The sequence below is a fragment of the Pygoscelis adeliae genome, unplaced genomic scaffold (assembly GCF_000699105.1).
Source record: "Pygoscelis adeliae isolate BGI_AS28 unplaced genomic scaffold, ASM69910v1 Scaffold42, whole genome shotgun sequence".
In the NCBI taxonomy this organism is placed as follows: domain Eukaryota; kingdom Metazoa; phylum Chordata; class Aves; order Sphenisciformes; family Spheniscidae; genus Pygoscelis; species Pygoscelis adeliae.
This window is the reverse complement of record NW_008824283.1, coordinates 8,061,322-8,078,914: the sequence shown is the minus strand read 5'-3', so window position 1 is coordinate 8,078,914 and position 17,593 is coordinate 8,061,322. Positions and strand designations below refer to the sequence as shown.

The following is a 17,593-nucleotide window of genomic DNA, read 5'->3' as shown; positions in this document are numbered from 1 at the left end:
CTTCCGCGTTGAGCTCAGTAGCGTTAGGCTGTAGCCTGCCAAGTAGCGGCCTGAGGAGATCGCCTGACGGAGTTTGTAGCTCCCCAGGTGCTCGCTGCTGTGGAAATGGAGGAAGGCTGTCTGGATCCAAGCAGCTTTACAGGCTAAATATAGGTTGGCATGTCTTGCAGCGTCGGTACGCTAACTTGCAGGAGTGCTGCTCTTAGAAAGTTCAAGAAGACTATAAAACTCTGTGGCCCCCAAAAAGCCTGGGGGGAGAGGACCGGAAATAATTTTTAAGTATGTTTGTGGGTGAAGTGGGGTGATTGCCAAAGAATATTGGCTGTGATGTATAAATAACGTATTTTTGACAGCATTACTGTGACTTGTGTAACTGTATGGTTGTTTTGTTCTTACTTTCAGATGCTGCTGGACCAGGGCTGATCGGGTTGCCAAGCAGAGTGCTATTTTAAGCAGCTTGTGCAGGATGATGGAAGACTTCAGAAATATTGCTGATGAGACGTTTCCAAGCTTCTTGGGCCATTCACTGAGTAGCAGTGCAAGTGTCCTTTTTGAAAATGTTACTATTTCCTCAAACCCTGGCTTACCTGTTGCAGCTTCAACTGTTGCCAGGAGTAAAATGGGCTGTGACAACAGGTGAGACTGTCAGTTAATAGCCCTTAGTAATGTAAAAAACAGTTGACTGGTTTGAAACATTTAATTTTGGAGAGGAAAAAGTCTTTTGACAGATTATTTGGTAGATGATAAAACTGTTTACTAATCAGTAGCATACTAATCAGCAAACATAGCTGATTAGTACAATACTGATTGTATTAGCAGTGAAAAATCTGTGTTACACTCATAACTCATAAATACTTTTTTATTAAAATTACTCTTTAAAAAAGGATTTTAGTTTTTAGACTGATAACAATCAAGTTTCTTTTAACTCGACTCTTCAGCTTAGTATACTCAAGTTTGAAGTCATATAGAGAATGATATGTTTTTTACATGTGTGTTCTCTTAACTCTGTTAACTGTTCACTTAACTTACCTGAATCTGGCTCATTTTAGAAAGGGTAGTGTAAGAACTATTGTTATGGACACGAATGAAAATTTAACACGATTTTGCTATACTCCTTGCTGAACAAATCATTATAAGAGTAACAACTAGAAGCCTTTGCTCGCTTAACTGCTGTCCTGTGACTTAACAAGGAGTAAGATTAGATTTTTATACCCCATCTTTCCCGAAGTGTGCGTTCCAAATGGGACAGCACTATCCACTAAAAATGATAATGCAGTATTTCTCTAAAGAACTACAGAGAACTGGAGAGGATCATTCTGGGTACATACATGTACCTGTAAATACAGATTGGCTAGAAAACGCTAAAATATTAAAATAATTGAACTTACAGGAGGTGAGTGGCCATCAATATGATTTCTTTTATTTTTCCAGTTCTTTGGAAAACAGGAGAGGTGCATATTAGAATGATTCTGTTGTGTGTTTTTCCTCCCCACCCTTACAGGCTTTCTGATATCTGTGCATCCTATTTAGAAGGGAAACATTCACCTCCATCAGGATCTTCCCACAGTAGTCAGTCAGATCCTGAGCCAATGGGGAGATTTGCCCTCAGCTTTCGTGATGACATGTAAGTGAGACAGTTAAAATCTAATTCTGTCCTAAAATGCACATACCAGTTTGTAGTATGTAGATTTATATGTACTATAAGCTAATTATGGAATACTTTGGAATTGAATTGCCCACCTCAGCAGCAGCTTCTACTACTGGCCTTTTGATGGCAGTAACTGGAGAGCTCAGCTGTGCATTAGCCTGTTAGCTTATAGTGTTTGGCAGCCTAGGCAGCTTTTGCTACTAAAACAGCTCCTCCATGTTTTCTGAAGCATCCCGTGCAATGCTACCACTTAGGCTGTACAGTCCTACATGAACAGCGTTCTGCTGTTTAATTGACTAATTTGGCTTCATGTACATGACAGGAATGAATCTTTAGAAGTGATTTCTTTTTTAAACTATGATGTTTTGTTTTGTTGTCATACTAATTAAAAATTTCCTAAGTGTGGTTAATTAATCGACTTATTTGAATCTGGCTTGTATTTACCTAGTTTACATTACATAATCTAGAATTAAGCTGATGTTTCTGGTTCATGTCATGTGTGTGAATAACAGCTTGCACTGATTTTAATCTGTTCCAAGTAAGTATCATGCGGTTTGCATACAGAAAGGAACATCCATTTCTATTAAATTTAGCTTCCTTGTAGCCTCAGTGATTGCTATTTCTTAAGAAATAGCTCATGTTAGTGAAATAACTTGGAGAGCATTACTAAGTGGTGGAAGTGTTGGGAGCTGTTGCATAGGTTGTTCCAACCAAGGTGAAATCTGTTCCTATTGTTGCGACAGAAACAGCAATGTGCGTCTTTCTCACTGATAAAATTGCACTATAGGCAGCATGTCCCTATAAAAACAAAGAATATAAGATTTAAGAGAGGGAGTCAGCCTCTTGAATGTACTCAAGTAAAAAAAAAATACAAAACATGGAATAACTGCATTTTAGACTTTCAAATATTAGTTTTATTTATGTATCTAAAATACTAAAGCAAAAGTATGGTTCCGTTCACTCAGTGTGGAAATTGTAACATCTTACAACGTACATCTCAACAAAATAACTTTTCTGCAGAATTATAAAAGCTGTTTTTTAAAAGAACTATATGGCATTTCAGTAAGTCATGTTCTTTATGATTTAGTCCCTAATTTAATGTTACAAAAGGCATGCCGATATTGTGGACTTAGGAAAATCTTGTCTAGGGTTTGACTTGCTCTCAAATGGATCATGGAAGTCGCCTGGCACAGACTCTTTTCCCCTTATACTTTTCCTTTTTGCAGAAATGAAAGAGAAAGGAACAAACAGAAAAAAGTAGAGAGGTATATGTTACATTAAATTTCGCTATTTGTTTCACACTTTAGATTGTGAAACTGAAGCTCTTGTAATCTTGATATTTATTCCTTTATTGTAAAATGACAGGTAATAGGTCTGTAGAACCTATGTTAATGGGAACAGCTAACTTCCTAGAGACGAAGGATTAAAATTGGAGAATTTATCAGATCTTTATATATAGAGATGTTGTATACTAATGTCGATCTCACCGAGTGATTTTTTTTCCATTGAAATAATTCTCTTTCTAGGGAAGTTGCTACACAAGTTAAAGAACCGCAGCCAACTTCTGTTAGTTGGAAAGAATCCCACTCAATATACGGAGAGCAAGATCAGAATGTCATTGAGCATTCAAATCGCAGTCAAGATACCTTACTTGAGGTATTGCCACCTGAACGATTGGAAGGTATTAAAATTTGAGTGTAATTAGCTTTTTATGCTATAGATGTCTTCTCTTGATCCTTTCACTGTTTTATGGCATAGTCTAAATGGGTTTTGAAAAATAATCTCTTTGATTTGAACAAACTGAAAACAGAGAAAGCTTGTGGTTGACATCGTGTTCTTAGATTTCTTCCCAAAGTACAAAGCTAGGCAGGAGCTGGTGAAAATAATGTTTGCTATAAAATACCATAATTAGAATGCTAGTAGGAACTTTACTTGTGGAAGAAGTATATGTAAGTTGTTTTCTACGCCTTCTCTTTCAGTAGGTGTAAGTCTATGAGATTGTATTTTAACTAATGTCTCTTTTCTTGCTGTATTCTGACCTGCAATAGGTGATCTTTAACCGCAGTTATAGAAGCTGGAAACCTACTTTTCTAGTGAGATGGTGCATGAAAAAGTAGTTTGGAATAATTGCTGTGAAGACTTCTTTTTTGAAGTATGAATAGAGTAGTGGAAGCAAAATAATATTCTGTAACTTATTTTAAAAGCGTGGCTGTTGATATTAAACTTTTTTGGTTTTTTTGCTACTGCCAATCCTGTGATTAAATTCTGCTTGTTCCTTAAAAGTCAATAAATATACTTAGTAAATATATACTTCTAGTCATTACTAGTCATTTTCTAAGCTTTATCTGAATATTTGCATAGGTTTTCATGAGGTAAGTATTAATAATTTAATAGAAAACATACTCAGTTAGAAAGTACTATGGTTTGTAAAATAAATGGGTCCTTATAAAACACACTTCTAACAGTGAAGTGTTGACTTCAGTCACTTATTATTGTAGCCTTGAAGAAGTGGCAGTAACTATGGCAACAAAAATCATGATGCTTTGGAAAACTGGGATTGCCCAGTGTTTGGACTTGATAGTGCCTGATCATATTTAGTTAATTGGTTTTAACTTGTTTATTCAAGGTTTAGGATTCTAGTCCGGCAATTGCCTTTTATTCCCATCTATTATTTAAGAATTAGGAACCTTTTTTGCTAAAATCTGTATGTGCATGTCTAAAATGTTCTCTGTCTTGTGGGACTTGTGATTGGATTATGGGTGGATATAACACAAGGACAAATGGAAGCTGCTTACAAGTGATCCAAAGAAAGGATTGGCCCAATAGGTGAAATGCAACAGTGGAACAGAATGCTTGTTGCGACTTCTGCTAGTGCAACCTGGGACTCCTTAATTTTTTCCATTGCCTTATAGAAATCCTTATGGCAGTAATTGTCTTGCATAATTTTTACAGTTCTAGCCCTGATGAAGCCCTGCCTTTTTAATTACTCCCAGATACTTTTGATCGTTGTTATAAGAACATGTAAACTTTGCTATTGTGATAAAGTGTGTGTTTCAGGATTATTTTTATGTTGTATGCCAAGACCTTCAAGAAGCTCAGTCTGCTATCTTACAGAACTGTTAGCACTTAGTATTTTATTTTGTTCTTGTTATACTACTGATGACACTACGTTCTTTTGTTCCAGGTTTGTCAACTGGAATATGTTTTCTTCCAGACAGTAAGAATAACAAGGTGAAACCTTTTCTATGTAGAGTGAAATGAAAAGTTTTCTAATATTAATCTTGTACTAGACTTAATTGTGTGAGAGGAGGAGGGAGGGAATTGAACTGTGTTTGTTGTCTTATGTTGCGTATCCCTTAAGTCTGTAACAGTGCTAGCATGCTGAATGTGTCATGCCTCACTTTGCCTCCTTTTTGCAGATCACTTAACATAATTAGTACCATGGGAGCATGACTCTACCTAATCTTTCTCAATTGTGAAAATTGTTGTTTACTCCTACCCTCTGCTGTCTTGTAGTTCTTTATCCATGTAAGGACCTTACATTTTATCCCAATCGTAGTTTAGCTTTTGGAACTTTTTGGAATGGTTTTGGAAATTGAAGTAGACAATATCCACCTGATTTGACTTGGCCCTGTACTCGTTAATTACTTTGAGGAATATTAGTTCAGGTGACTTTTTCAGTGTCCTCAACCTTAAATACTGCACCATTTGTAAGAACACAATCTTCCTGCTGCCTTTTTTTTTTTTGTTGTTTTTTTTTTTTTTTTTTTTTGCTGTCTCTATCCCAGAGCTAGCACATAGCTGCAGGTATTGACAGGCAGGGCTGTGCTTCAGCTGTTTTTATCTACTGTGTTAGAGAAGCTAATAATTATGGGCACAGAGATACAAGGCAGACAGGAATGGGAGATCTCATGGCCCTTGTAGAAAATATGCCTCAGGTTGCAGCCAGATGCTGTCCAGTGTGTGCTCCTTAATGTGTCAGCTGGTATTTACTAAATTGATATAGTTTTCTTTCATTTGATTTTTCTAGGGGCCACAGTGGTCAGTGAGTTGCAGTTGAATGCTCACAGGCTGTCATCTGAAAACCATAATTCAAGTCCCTTTCAAATTTTTTACTTTCTGAACTTTTGACTTTTTTGCTGTCTGTCAAAGATGTCTCACATTCTTTGTGATAAATGGATCTAAATCCAAAACAGACATTACATCGTGCTGTTTATAAAAATCGTTCAGGTATATAAAAGATAGCTAGATTCAGCTGAAATACTACTTTATAAGCAATTTAGTATGGTTATTTGAAGAAATTATCAACAAAGGGTTAATCTGGGTGTACAATTTCTGAAGAAGCACTGTTTTAGCAGCATAGGAAACTATTGAGAGTTGTCTTTGTACTTTTTAAGTTGGGATTGCAGCTTAATGAATGGCGGGGGGGGCGGATTTTTTCAAGTCCAAACTCTTTAATGCAATGGTTCAGTATTTTATTTTTGAGGTTTAAGTTTGGTGTCATTCAGATGCTTTTTCCCCCTCTTTCCCCTTTATGATCCCTGTATTTCTTGCATGTATCTGTTCTGGAAGCTAGCAGGCAAAGTCCATTGCAACCAGAATGTTTGCTGGGTTAAGTAGGGAAAAAAAAAGGGGGGGGAAGTTTTGGAATATTTTTGACCTCATTAATTGTTTATTAATAACTGAATTTATACAACAGCTAGTAACTCCTAGAAAGATTTCTGCATGGATGCTTTTCACAGGTTGGTCCATCTGAACCTTCTGAAAAGCTGATAGAAGGTGAAATCTCAAGTGATCATCTGAGCAATAGCCTTTCAAGTTTTTTGGAAAATGAGAAACTCTCATCTCTTGCAAGTTCAGAAGAAGATTCCACTGGTAAGTGTATTTATAACTCTGGGTAGTTGAGTCTAGAATTCTGACACAATGTTATTGCATTGAGAAGAAAGGTGTTGTTTTACTGAAGTATTTAATACAGGATCATGCTTGATCAAAAACACTGATGACAGGGCATGTCCTCAGGTGAATGAGGAAGGCAGGGTGATAAATAGGTTTACTGCCGTCTTGTGATCAAGCAGCCCTGCGTTCAAGTAGGGTTACTGGATTTCTCCCTATTACATCTACAGATGTCATGGCTGTCTTTTGAAGTCTTCTTGTTCTTTCTTGTTGCATAACTTACTTGTGCATTAAGCATATAAAAATTAAGTTAATAGTTTGCTGAGTAAAAATACTATTTTTTTTTTTTTCACCCTAGGGGATGGAATTACTTTTATCTGCCCTTCTAAGGAGTTGGTAGTCTTTAGTTGGAAATACTTGTCTATTCAGGGTTCCGGTACTGGTGAAGCTAACTGATCTTTTTATTTTTCCTGGTCAGTGTGCAATGTACTAATTTTTATCATGCAATTCTGTATCCAGTGTAAATTTGGCAGCTGAGTATTTCTAAAAATAAGGAGGAAGTCTCTGGTATCTGAGCTAAAATACATTAATCTACTTTCTCATTATTTGGAAGATAGCGGATTATTATTTCAGTTTCACAAAGAAGAAATCAAGGTATAGGTAAATGAGATTAAAACAATTGTCGTGGTGGTGTTAATTCGAGTTTGAATTGTAGGTATTTGTCTACCATTCAGGTAACTAACTAATCGTTATATAATTTTTAAAGCACTCTATGGATGTTCATTCTGAGGACAGGTATTAGTCCTCTTTCAAAAATTGAAGAAACTTAGCCTGCTGTAATCCATCCACCTTCTCCAGTATCATATGTGGAAGCAGAGCCATGATGCAGATTTCTCATTTATTGACTCTCAAATGTAACAGATCCTGGTTGCTTTGCTGTAATATCAAAGTTGCGGAGCATCCATAGCTTCCAATTCAACTAAATTGCATTTTGTTGAGAGAGTGTGCTTCTGTAAATCGGGCTCTTTGTACAGGGCACTGGCAAAACTGGGAATGCAAACATAATGATGACTTACCTGTGTGTGTATAGATGTACTTTTTTCCTGTACGTTTTTGGCATTGTGTAGACCTCTTTGGCAGAAGGAAATACTGAGAAGATTCTTCAGAATTACCTTTTTTGGGGGAAGAATTGAAATATACTACAAAGGCAAATTTGTTGGAGAATTCTTAAACCATCACCAGCACCCTGAAAATGAATGTTTCTTTAACTATGTGGAAAACAAAATATAGTTGCGAGTTTATAAATGCAAGGCCTGTTTGAGTATAATGTGGTTTTTTTTTTAATAAGGAAAAACACAAACAGGATACTGTTTCCTGGAAACGGAAGAATAAAAAGTAAAGATGTCAAACTTCTCAGAATATGTTTTACAATGGTTTTAAAAGTGCATTTAACCATGCCCCAAAAAGCTGACTGTTGTTTGGGTCTGTCCTGGTTTTGGCTGGGATAGAGTTAATTTTGTCACATCATAAGCCAGTAGTGTTACACAGTGCGGCAAAATGATATCCTTGATCCAGCTCACAGAGGTGATAAACAGCACAACAGCGAACGTAAACAGGGAACGTAAACAGCAAGTACGATGTTACATAACACAACTTTGAGAGCAAGCACCACAACTTTGAGAGTAAATTAATGAACATTGTGACCAGCAACTGTTAAACCCATATGATGAATGCTTATAACAAATTTGCCTTAACACGCTCTGGTCAGATCTGTCGTTATCTCAACCCTTCGAGCCCCACGTTGGATGCCAAAAGGACTGTTGTGGTTTAACCCAGCAGGCAACTAAACACCACACAGCCATTTGCTCACTCCCCCCTGCAGAGTGGGATGGGGGAGAGAATTGGGGGAAAAAAAAAAGAGTAAAATTCACGGGTTGAGATAAAGACAGTTTAATAAGACAGAAAAGGAAAGGAAAATAATAATAATGATAAAAATATACAAAACAAGTGATGTACAATGCAATTGCTCACCACCTGCTGACCCATGCCCAGCCAGTTCCCGAGCAGTGGTCACCCCTCTCCCGGCCAACGCCCCCCAGTTTATGTACTGAGCATGACATCACATGGTATGGAATATCCCTTTGGCCGGTTTGGGTCAGCTGTCCTGGCTGTGCCCCCTCCCAGCTTCTTGCTGGCAGGGCATGAGAAGCTGAAAAGTCCTTGACTAGTGTAAGCACTACTTAACACACCGGTGTTTTAGTTGTTGCTATCAACATTATTCCCATCCTAAATCCAAAACACAGCACTGTACCAGCTATTAGGAAGAAAGTTAACGCTATCCCAGCCGAAACCAGGACAGAGTCTTTAAGAACAAACAAACAAAAACCCTGGAAACTCTTGTCTACTCCCAGCCCCCACAAATTAAAAGCAGCCTCAAAACAAGAAAAATTGTGTCTTGGAAAACTTCTCACTTGACAAATAGGAATAGTACTGTTCTTAGTAATGGCACTTAACATTTTTTGCCATTGAAATACAGAACTATGCTTCAGTCACTTTCTGTGAAGTTTGAAAAATGTTATATATATTTTACTTCTAATTTATGAGTATGTATATTATTTGCTAGTTGGAATGTGGTGGTGTATAGATCATGTGAAGGAAGAGGAGTCACTTGATAGCCTGGGAGTTAACATGCTAGCTTATAGTCATCTTATTTGCTGTATATCACTAGTCATGGAGTAAGACAATTACATGTTTCTGTGACCCAATTATTTTAAGGGAAAACCAGGATAATTCTGCTCTGACTGTGTGAGTGTATTGTGAGACTCAATGTATTAAAAATTACGGAGTCGCTTTGATAGTATGTCAAGTGATGTAAAATGTCTGTGAAAGGTGAATAGGATATTTTCTTCTCTTTCAATAGATGATGATATTGATGATGAAGAGTTCTTTGATAACCAACTAGAAGCCTATTTTGAGCAGCTGATACAACCAGAAATGACAAGAGGAGACACTGACATACAGAAACTCTCAGAATGCTGTACAGCGCTGAAGCTTTCTGAAAATGGCTTATTTCAAGTAGGTTTAAAGTAAAGTTCAAAGCTTAGCATGCCCAATGGCCCTTAAACATGGTAGCATCATTGAGGATTGTCTGCTAGGGTGAACTAGGCTTTATTTCTTTCCTGACAAACCCAAATACTGTCCAACAGGTAGCCTGTACAGCGAAGGATTCTTTTTAAATTTAAAGATAGCAAATACAGCTCCAAACTAGAAACAAAGCCATTTGAGTGAGCTTCTGACTTTTTCTGTTCCCTCTGCAAGGTTTTTCTTGAGGGGGTGGGGGAGAAAAGGAAAGAAGCTAGGTAGCTATTTTTGTGTTTGTTTTCCTTTTCCTTGTAGTGCAGAGTGAGCACCTGATTCATCTGCTTGTTACAGCAGGTCTTGCTGTTTATGAGATAAGGTAGAATTAGATAAGTAGCTGGCTGTCCCAGGAGGCATTAGTCAGGAAGGCTTGCAGCAAAGCTGAAGAGTTTCCTATTATGGTGTCTCCTTTATTCAAGTCTCTATTCAGGTTCCCTATGCCTCTCTAACCCTGCTCCTCACGCTCCTCTTTGTCCTGTGCGTAGCCTTCTCCTTTCTCCTGATAAGCAGCTCTGGTAGAGAACCTTGTGCAGTCAATTCTGTTACTTGATCTTGCAAAGGGAAAAAGAAAAAAAACAACCCCAGATTCCTAAGACTGGATTCCTGTCCCTTCTCTGGGATGATGGACACATGTCCTCAGAGAAATCCTGTAATAACTAATATAGCATCAGTAGTATTTCCTGAAGATGGACTTTTTCTGCTGGACTGCTTAATACTGCATTTCTTAATACTTATTACAACAGCAAAAATTGCTTTTAGAGTTTTGTATTGTTTGTGCTGGTCTGAACTTACTGTATCTCTGAGGCATTCTCTTGAATGCTTTTAAGGTATGAATGTTTCTTATACACCTTGCTTCCCCTCTCAGCTTCCTAGTGGTGGTTTTTAGTGTCAGAGATGGTGTGATGTTTGTAGATAAGCATTATATCATTGGTAACTAAGCAGAAGCCTCTACTGATGCTATCGTCTTGTGATGGTATGATTTTAATTTTGATTACCAGCCTCTGAATGCAAAGAATTTTTGATGAAAGGTAAATCTCCATAAGAAAGCTAATACCCATAAAATACTTGATTTACCCTGTCCCCTCCAGCCCCAGCAAGCTGTTTAGCTGAACTGAAACTAAGGCCGTCTTTTGATCTTGCTTGTAACTTGCTTGTAATATCCAGGAGATGGGCCTACTGTCTGTGTAGGAATTGCTTAATTTTATTCTGATGGTTCTGTGGCAAAACTACTTTCAGTAGTTTAACTTGTTCCTATTCTTAATTAGGATTACAGTTTTAACTGCAACAAAATCCAAAGAACGGAATGGAATTGTCTTTTAAGACACTGATTAAACTTGTTGGAAAGAAATTTAATTCACTATTGATAAAAGATTGTTTTATTTTTTGTTTCTGTAACTGTTAGGGTAACATGCTGGCACTTATTTTCTGTCATACAACTAGTTTATAAAATCTTTTTGATCACTGGTTTATTATTTTGGATAGCAATCTGCAAGGTTTTATTAAGTGCATAGTATCACAGAGACTTGTTTTTCCAGGAGAGTAAGTAAGTCTCTTAAATAAGTGGTCAGTGTGTGAAAGGTAAGTGTAGAGCAGCAACTGGCTGGCTTGTGGTTTGTGTTTGAGCAGCAGTTAGCTCCATTACAGAGTGCCAGGGATTAAGTGCCTTTCCATTTTCTTGGTTTTGCAACGATGGATGCGATCCTGGCAGTTGCATGCTTGACCAGAATGGGAAAGCGTGATTGATTTTAAACAGTTAAATGAACTGTAGCTTCTGAAATTTCAGAAATTTTGCAACTGACATCGGAGTTTCTAAGCTGTGGGAAGTGATATGTTAACCCTGTAAAAGCAATCTGCATAGGCTGCCAGTTGCTGATCTACGGCTGTATGTGAAGAAAGGAATAGGTGGTTGTTTGAAGAGTGAGAATAATACAGTTCTGGTCTCTGACCTCAGGCCTTTTCTACTTGTGTAAGATGTTCCTTCTTCACTGCCATTGTAGATAGGCAGTGGGGTAGCTACAACAGGTTCTGAGTTGGATTTGGAGTCCTCATCCAGCAGTGGGTCACCCAGAAGGGGAAGAGGAGTAGCATGGTGCCCTTGTTAAAGGGAATGAAAGGGTGTAGTAGGAAGAAGAAGAGATCCTCCATCTTCTTGCTTTGTATGCCTTTGGAGGCAGATGCATGGACTGGCATAGCCAGGAACTGTTGTCCTTGGTCGTGGTGCTAGCAGCTAGAGATACTTCTGGCAGTGGCACGTGAGCGAACAAAGTATTATAATCTGTTTACTAGAGAATTTTTTAACATTGTGAAAACAATTGTAGTGTTAAAATTTTTTTTTTCTTTGGTATATCTGTTCTAGTGTAACTTAAATCTTAATTATTTTTTTTTTTTAAAAGGAGAACTTTCAGGTTCCTGACACTTATCAGTCTGTGACAGGAGTAGACTCTGGAAATGCCAGTGATGAAGATTCACAAAATCAAGGGATAACTGGATGTCCTGTGCAAAGAGAAACACTGCCCACAGCGGTACGGCAACTGGTATGAAATTGTCATTTACTTTTCTGTTTATCATATAAAGTAAGACTGTAGTAGAAGATGGCAGTGCATTTGAAAACTTGTTAGAGATTGAACTAACAACTCAAACTTTCTTTACAAAAAATTAATAACACCACTTTGTTTTCAGACATATTTTTCAAACATAGCTAGCTTGGACTATTTTGTACCTAGAACTATTAGCACAAGCAGTTAACAACTGCACTTCTGACTCTTTTTAAATGATTATTGTTTTCTAAGAATTCCATGACTACCGGAGATGTGCTAGATTCCTGCACTGCTGCTGAGTTGCAATTAGATTCACGGTATCTTCAGTGCATGGACAGCTATAAAGCTGAGGTCTCGGATGTCCTTCCAAAGCAAGAAATACAGTCCTCTGAGTGTCTGGCTGCTTCTTCTGATGCAGAAGTACTACACGCAGCCAGAGGATTTTTGGGGCACTACACCACTCCTAAAGTTCTTAGTGCAAATGCATCTCAGACAGATGCAACTGAATGTGAAGTCGGTCTTGCTGATACTTACCTGTCTCCAACTGCAGACAGCTGTGAGAACATAAGTTTAGCTACAACAGACAAAGGTATGTTGCTTTAGATATAACCCATTTATACAATTGTGACCGGACTTTGTTGCATGGAAAAAGAAATAAAATTGTAAGCTATGCATTTTTCTTTAGTTGTGCAAGTCGGTAATAAAAAACAATGTAGCTTGAATAAATTTTGACTTGTTTTTGTTTTAAAAAATAGACTGTTGTATATTACACTTAACTGTTGTTTATTTGATGATGAAACTGGTTTAAGCTTGCACTTGCAGCACTTGAGCTACGTTTTTTTTAACTCCTTAATCTAAACTTAAGAGACTTTGCCATATTTCTTTTTATTTTAATCAACAGTGTAGTATTTGATATATCTTTCAGGTGATTTACCACACAGCATTGTCTATCAGAATGAAGAGGGCAAATGGGTGACTGATCTTGCGTATTATACTTCATTTGATGAAGAACAAGATTTAAATCTGTCTGAAGATGATAAAATAAATGAGGAGTTCATTACTGGATGTATGTAATCTTTTTCCTTTTTAGTTAGCTGTTGTTATCTGTAATAGTGTTGAGGAAACTTTCTTACTCTTTTTTTTTTTTTTTTTTTTTCCCCCATTTCAACAAATCAGTACTTGGTGTTGCAAAGCCTCCAGGCTTTAGATACTACAAATTATTTGAAAGCTGATGTCGATAGTAGTGTATAATGATATTCTCATTAGTTATAGTTGATAGCTTTTTTCCATGTTTCCCACTCTTCCCATGAAGAGTGTTTTGTTTTGTTTCAAAAAGCATTCTAATGTGTCACTGGAACCTATTGTATGAGCAGAAGTAACTCTTGTAGCTGTCATTTCCACAATTTTTCCTTTGGACTTCAATTATTGTTATCCTTTCTTTCAAGAAGAGGAAACAGTAGTCATTCTGTATCACGTGACGGTTATAAGACAGGAAATAATTGTAAACAACAAATTACTACAAAATCAACTAGAATGTGAAAAGAGCTGCTGAATTCACCAGCTGGTGATTTTTTTGTGAACCCCTTGGGAATGTCTTGATGCTGAAAAATGGTACGGGTACTGAAAAACGTTGGAGCTTATTGAGGGGCTTCACTGGACTCTCATCTTCTAACAAATTCCAGGCTTCTTGAACCTCTGTTTACTTAAAGTTGTTTCTTTTCCTTAAGCACTCTCAGACTGATCTTCATGAGAGTCTGTATGTTTGTCATACAGGCTTGGATAATATGTGCATAGTACTGTAGACAGATCAATTCCTTAACACCAAAATGTCATCTGTTTTACTAGACAGATTCAAGCAACAGTGTTTCTCCTAGTTTCTAAAGTGAGATATGGATGGGCTAATATATTCTAAGGATGTCCATGGTCCACTCAAGGCTCTTCTTTCTTTCAGAGGGAATGCTGTATATGTTGCTGTCTAGAATTGTTTATTTTGAATGAATGATCAAACAGGGTTGATTGGTTGAAATAATGTTTTTCAACACTGTAGTGGTTTTCTGCTGGAACAAGCAAATATGATCCAATTTGGTAGAAACTTCCCGATCTACTCTGTCAGTAAAGCAGAGCTCCTCCATTATTTTTCAAATGCCAGATTATTTCAGACACTTTCCTGCATCTCAGACTGGGGTTGTCGAGTGATTAGAATATTTGACTGTTGTAAATTTTTCCAAGGCTGTTTAGCTTTTTCCTGTCTGATGGGTTTTTAAAGGAATTCTGCTTTCGAGCTGATTGGCTTACCTGTTCACACACTAGGAGACACGCGCTTACAGATTCAATGTGGTTAGCATTTTTCTGGCTGCTAATTTGCCTGTCTGTTTGCAATGCTCAAGTGTGATGCTTGACAGCTGAGAGATTTTTATGTGTAGGGACAGAAAGGAAATGTTGCATCTGATGCTTCTGAGTCTCATTTATGACATGTCTATCTCTGTCAGCAGACGGTGCACACAGTGTATTCTTGTCTAGAATAGTGCAGGATTGCTCACTTGACGGACTTCGGTGCTTCAGGACGTCTTCAGAGAGCTGTATGGCTTATACAGAGGATTAAGGAAGAACTGATAGTGACTTAGAGTTCAACTGCATATAACAATGTGTCATCGATAGTGCTAGGTTGTCTTTAGGAAACACAGTTGGATCGCTCAATAAAGATGTATTCCAACTTTGGTTCTTTCCTCAGAGTATGTATTGCGACTTCCCATAAGTAATTTTATGGACAACAGCTGTATTCACTTTACAAGTTTGTGTCCATTCTTGACTTATTCCTCCATTTGCCCTGTGTCCTCTATGACTAAGGATGCTGTGTGTACAAGGCCATGTATTTTATAAGTTTGGATGGGCTTAATGATACATTAACGTTGAAATAAGGTGGTAGAGCAATATCTCTTGATCAGCAGTTTTTCACATCATTTTGAAGAGACTTGAAGTGTTCATTGTTCTGTAAATGGTCATTGTGAAAATAATACAAGCGTTTGAATTTAAAAGAAGTATGGATTTATTTGGCCTGTTAATTTGCGCAGGTATTTAATGAACTGGTACAAACCAGTCTGTTTCTTTTGCTCCAGTTCAAAGGTACTACTTTGATGAAATTTTCAAAACCAAATGTAGTAGAAGTTTATTCGGAAGTAGCCACAGGATGCTCAATTCTAGCTAGTATGGGTAGCGTAACCTATGAAAAGTTATAGTTTGGCTTGGGGTTAAGGCCATAAGAGACTTTCTTTATTCACCACTAAGTTAGTTAGCTAAATGCTGATTTTACTGTGGCCCCTAATGATCCAGGGGGATCATTTACTCTTTTAAAATGAATTTCATGTGAACTTTTTTCACCATAACAGGATGGCATAACTCCTAGTGTGTCCCAAACTGTCTCAGATGTAGAATTAAATATTGCTATATCTGTCCCTCAAAATTTAGTTTAATGATGTAAAATAGTAATGACAGCACTTAATAACTTATACCTTATTTTAATAAATGTTCTCTTTGGTTTTAAGCTGAAGCAGCAGCTATGATTGCACAAGACCAGGAAGAATTTGAGAAAGCACACAAACTTGTGCAGGTAACTAATTATCTGAATGTAAACAGAATAGTTCTCTAACTTATTTGCAAGTTACAACTTGTGAAATGTCTTTGTCTGCAGGTGGAAAAAGTAGACGTTCTAAATGCATCTGAATTAGCAGATACTTCATGGAAATCTGCCAATAGCTGCATTTTGCTGAGAACATCTGATCTTGATAAAGATGCCTGTTATTTACGTTTGTCTTTGGGGGAGTTCTTCGGTCAGAGATCTGAAGCTCTTGGTTGTCTTGGTGGAGGCAGTGATGTGAAACGGGTATGTATCTTCGTAGTAAGACACAAGGAAAGGACAAGAACAACAGCTAGTGCTACTTTTGTTTTTTTTGTATTGTAACTAATTCTTTCTGAGAACTACTTTTCCGTTCACTTGCGAAGGAAATTCTCTATGTGTGACAGGTCTGGATTGGTTTTTGTTTCCCACTTGGAGTTTCTGATATGAAGGGCTGGCTGGTGTTATCAATGAATCTTGATCCTCACCTTTTGGTGAGGCACTATTATGTGTAGGATTAGAGAGAGAAAAGTACACCATATACAGGGTGCAAGTTGGAGGTCCAAGCAAACGATCCACGTAGTAGTTGAGTGAAATGCTGCTCAGGCAGGGGTATTTCAACAGTGAGGGTATCTTTGGCTATTGATAGTTGATGTGCTATCTAGGCAAATGCCTGACTTCAGTAAAAATGTAGTCATCTAGACTCTAACTTACCAACATACTTCTGTACGCTTCTTGCATCTATCTGATACCTGTCTATTCTCTTATCTACTGTTGGTAGACGGTATCTCATTTGTGTTGCAGACAAAAAAAAAAAAGCGGGGAAGTGTGTACAATGGGAGGAAGAAGTCAAATATGCTTGTGTAATTCAGTCGTGACCTGCTGAATTGGTAGAATCGGCATGTTCTGTCCTGGTGCATTTGGAGGCTGAGCGGCAGAGCATATCTCCAGGCAGAGATGATGAAAGCATATGTACTTTCTTTTGTCTAACTGGTATAAATAAGTTGTTAGTTTATTTTATGTATATATTGGAAATGTATGTATTTGGATTAGGCATTTGCAATGCTAATGCCTAATGCATATGTTACTTCTCGGTGGTATGAGAGCCAAACACCAACTGGGGAGGCACTGTGGCTGGAACTGCTTTTGCAAGCCCACTGAACCGATTTATTAATGACTAAATTTACTCATGGTGTATTCTGGGGTAATTTTTTTTTTTTTATAGCCATCTTTTGGTTACTATATTACATCTCCGAAGAAAAGGCAACCTGTTGCTTTGCTAAGGCAATCTGATTCATCAGGAGGTGACACCGGCCAAGAGATTTCGCAATTGTCTGAGGTGTTTCCAGGTAATTATAGAACAGAAGGGTCAGGCCTAGACAGTGGTTATAGCAGTAGTTAAGAATTACTTGTATATAGCTATTAAAGACTACTAAGAGTAATCTGTGATAGAAAGACTAGTTTTCATTCACCAAATATATTTTTTGCTGTGAGCACCTCCCCCACCCCCCTTTCCCCCAGAAAAACACAGAACCTGAACACTTACAAGAGAGAACATTCTAATACTAAGTACTGCCCTAAATTGTCTTGGATATTTCAGCATTTCCAGATACTGGATAGCTACCAGAATGTCTTTTGATAATTAAAGTCTATTCAGAGTTTTCCTGTTGAAAAAAGCTGTATAAATGTGTTGCCAAAAAACAAACAAACAAAAACAAACCCCAGAAAATTGGTCTGTTTGCTCATATAGGTATAGAGGATATA

At 37.5% G+C, this 17,593-nt stretch overlaps 1 protein-coding gene across 1 annotated transcript in view; it reads left to right on the top strand.

Moving 5' to 3' along the window:
- Positions 1-433: 433 nt before the first annotated feature.
- CEP192 (centrosomal protein 192kDa) overlaps positions 434-17,593 on the top strand; it is a 90,305-nt gene continuing 73,145 nt past the window's right edge. The window contains exons 1-12 of the mRNA XM_009318524.1: positions 434-636; positions 1,502-1,624; positions 3,175-3,329; positions 4,833-4,879; positions 6,391-6,523; positions 9,462-9,616; positions 12,073-12,213; positions 12,469-12,805; positions 13,142-13,282; positions 15,759-15,823; positions 15,905-16,096; positions 17,055-17,178. Of these exons, the coding sequence (XP_009316799.1) occupies positions 467-636; positions 1,502-1,624; positions 3,175-3,329; positions 4,833-4,879; positions 6,391-6,523; positions 9,462-9,616; positions 12,073-12,213; positions 12,469-12,805; positions 13,142-13,282; positions 15,759-15,823; positions 15,905-16,096; positions 17,055-17,178 (1,783 nt within the window). The 5' untranslated portion in view covers positions 434-466. The remainder of the gene's footprint in view (positions 637-1,501; positions 1,625-3,174; positions 3,330-4,832; positions 4,880-6,390; positions 6,524-9,461; positions 9,617-12,072; positions 12,214-12,468; positions 12,806-13,141; positions 13,283-15,758; positions 15,824-15,904; positions 16,097-17,054; positions 17,179-17,593) is intronic.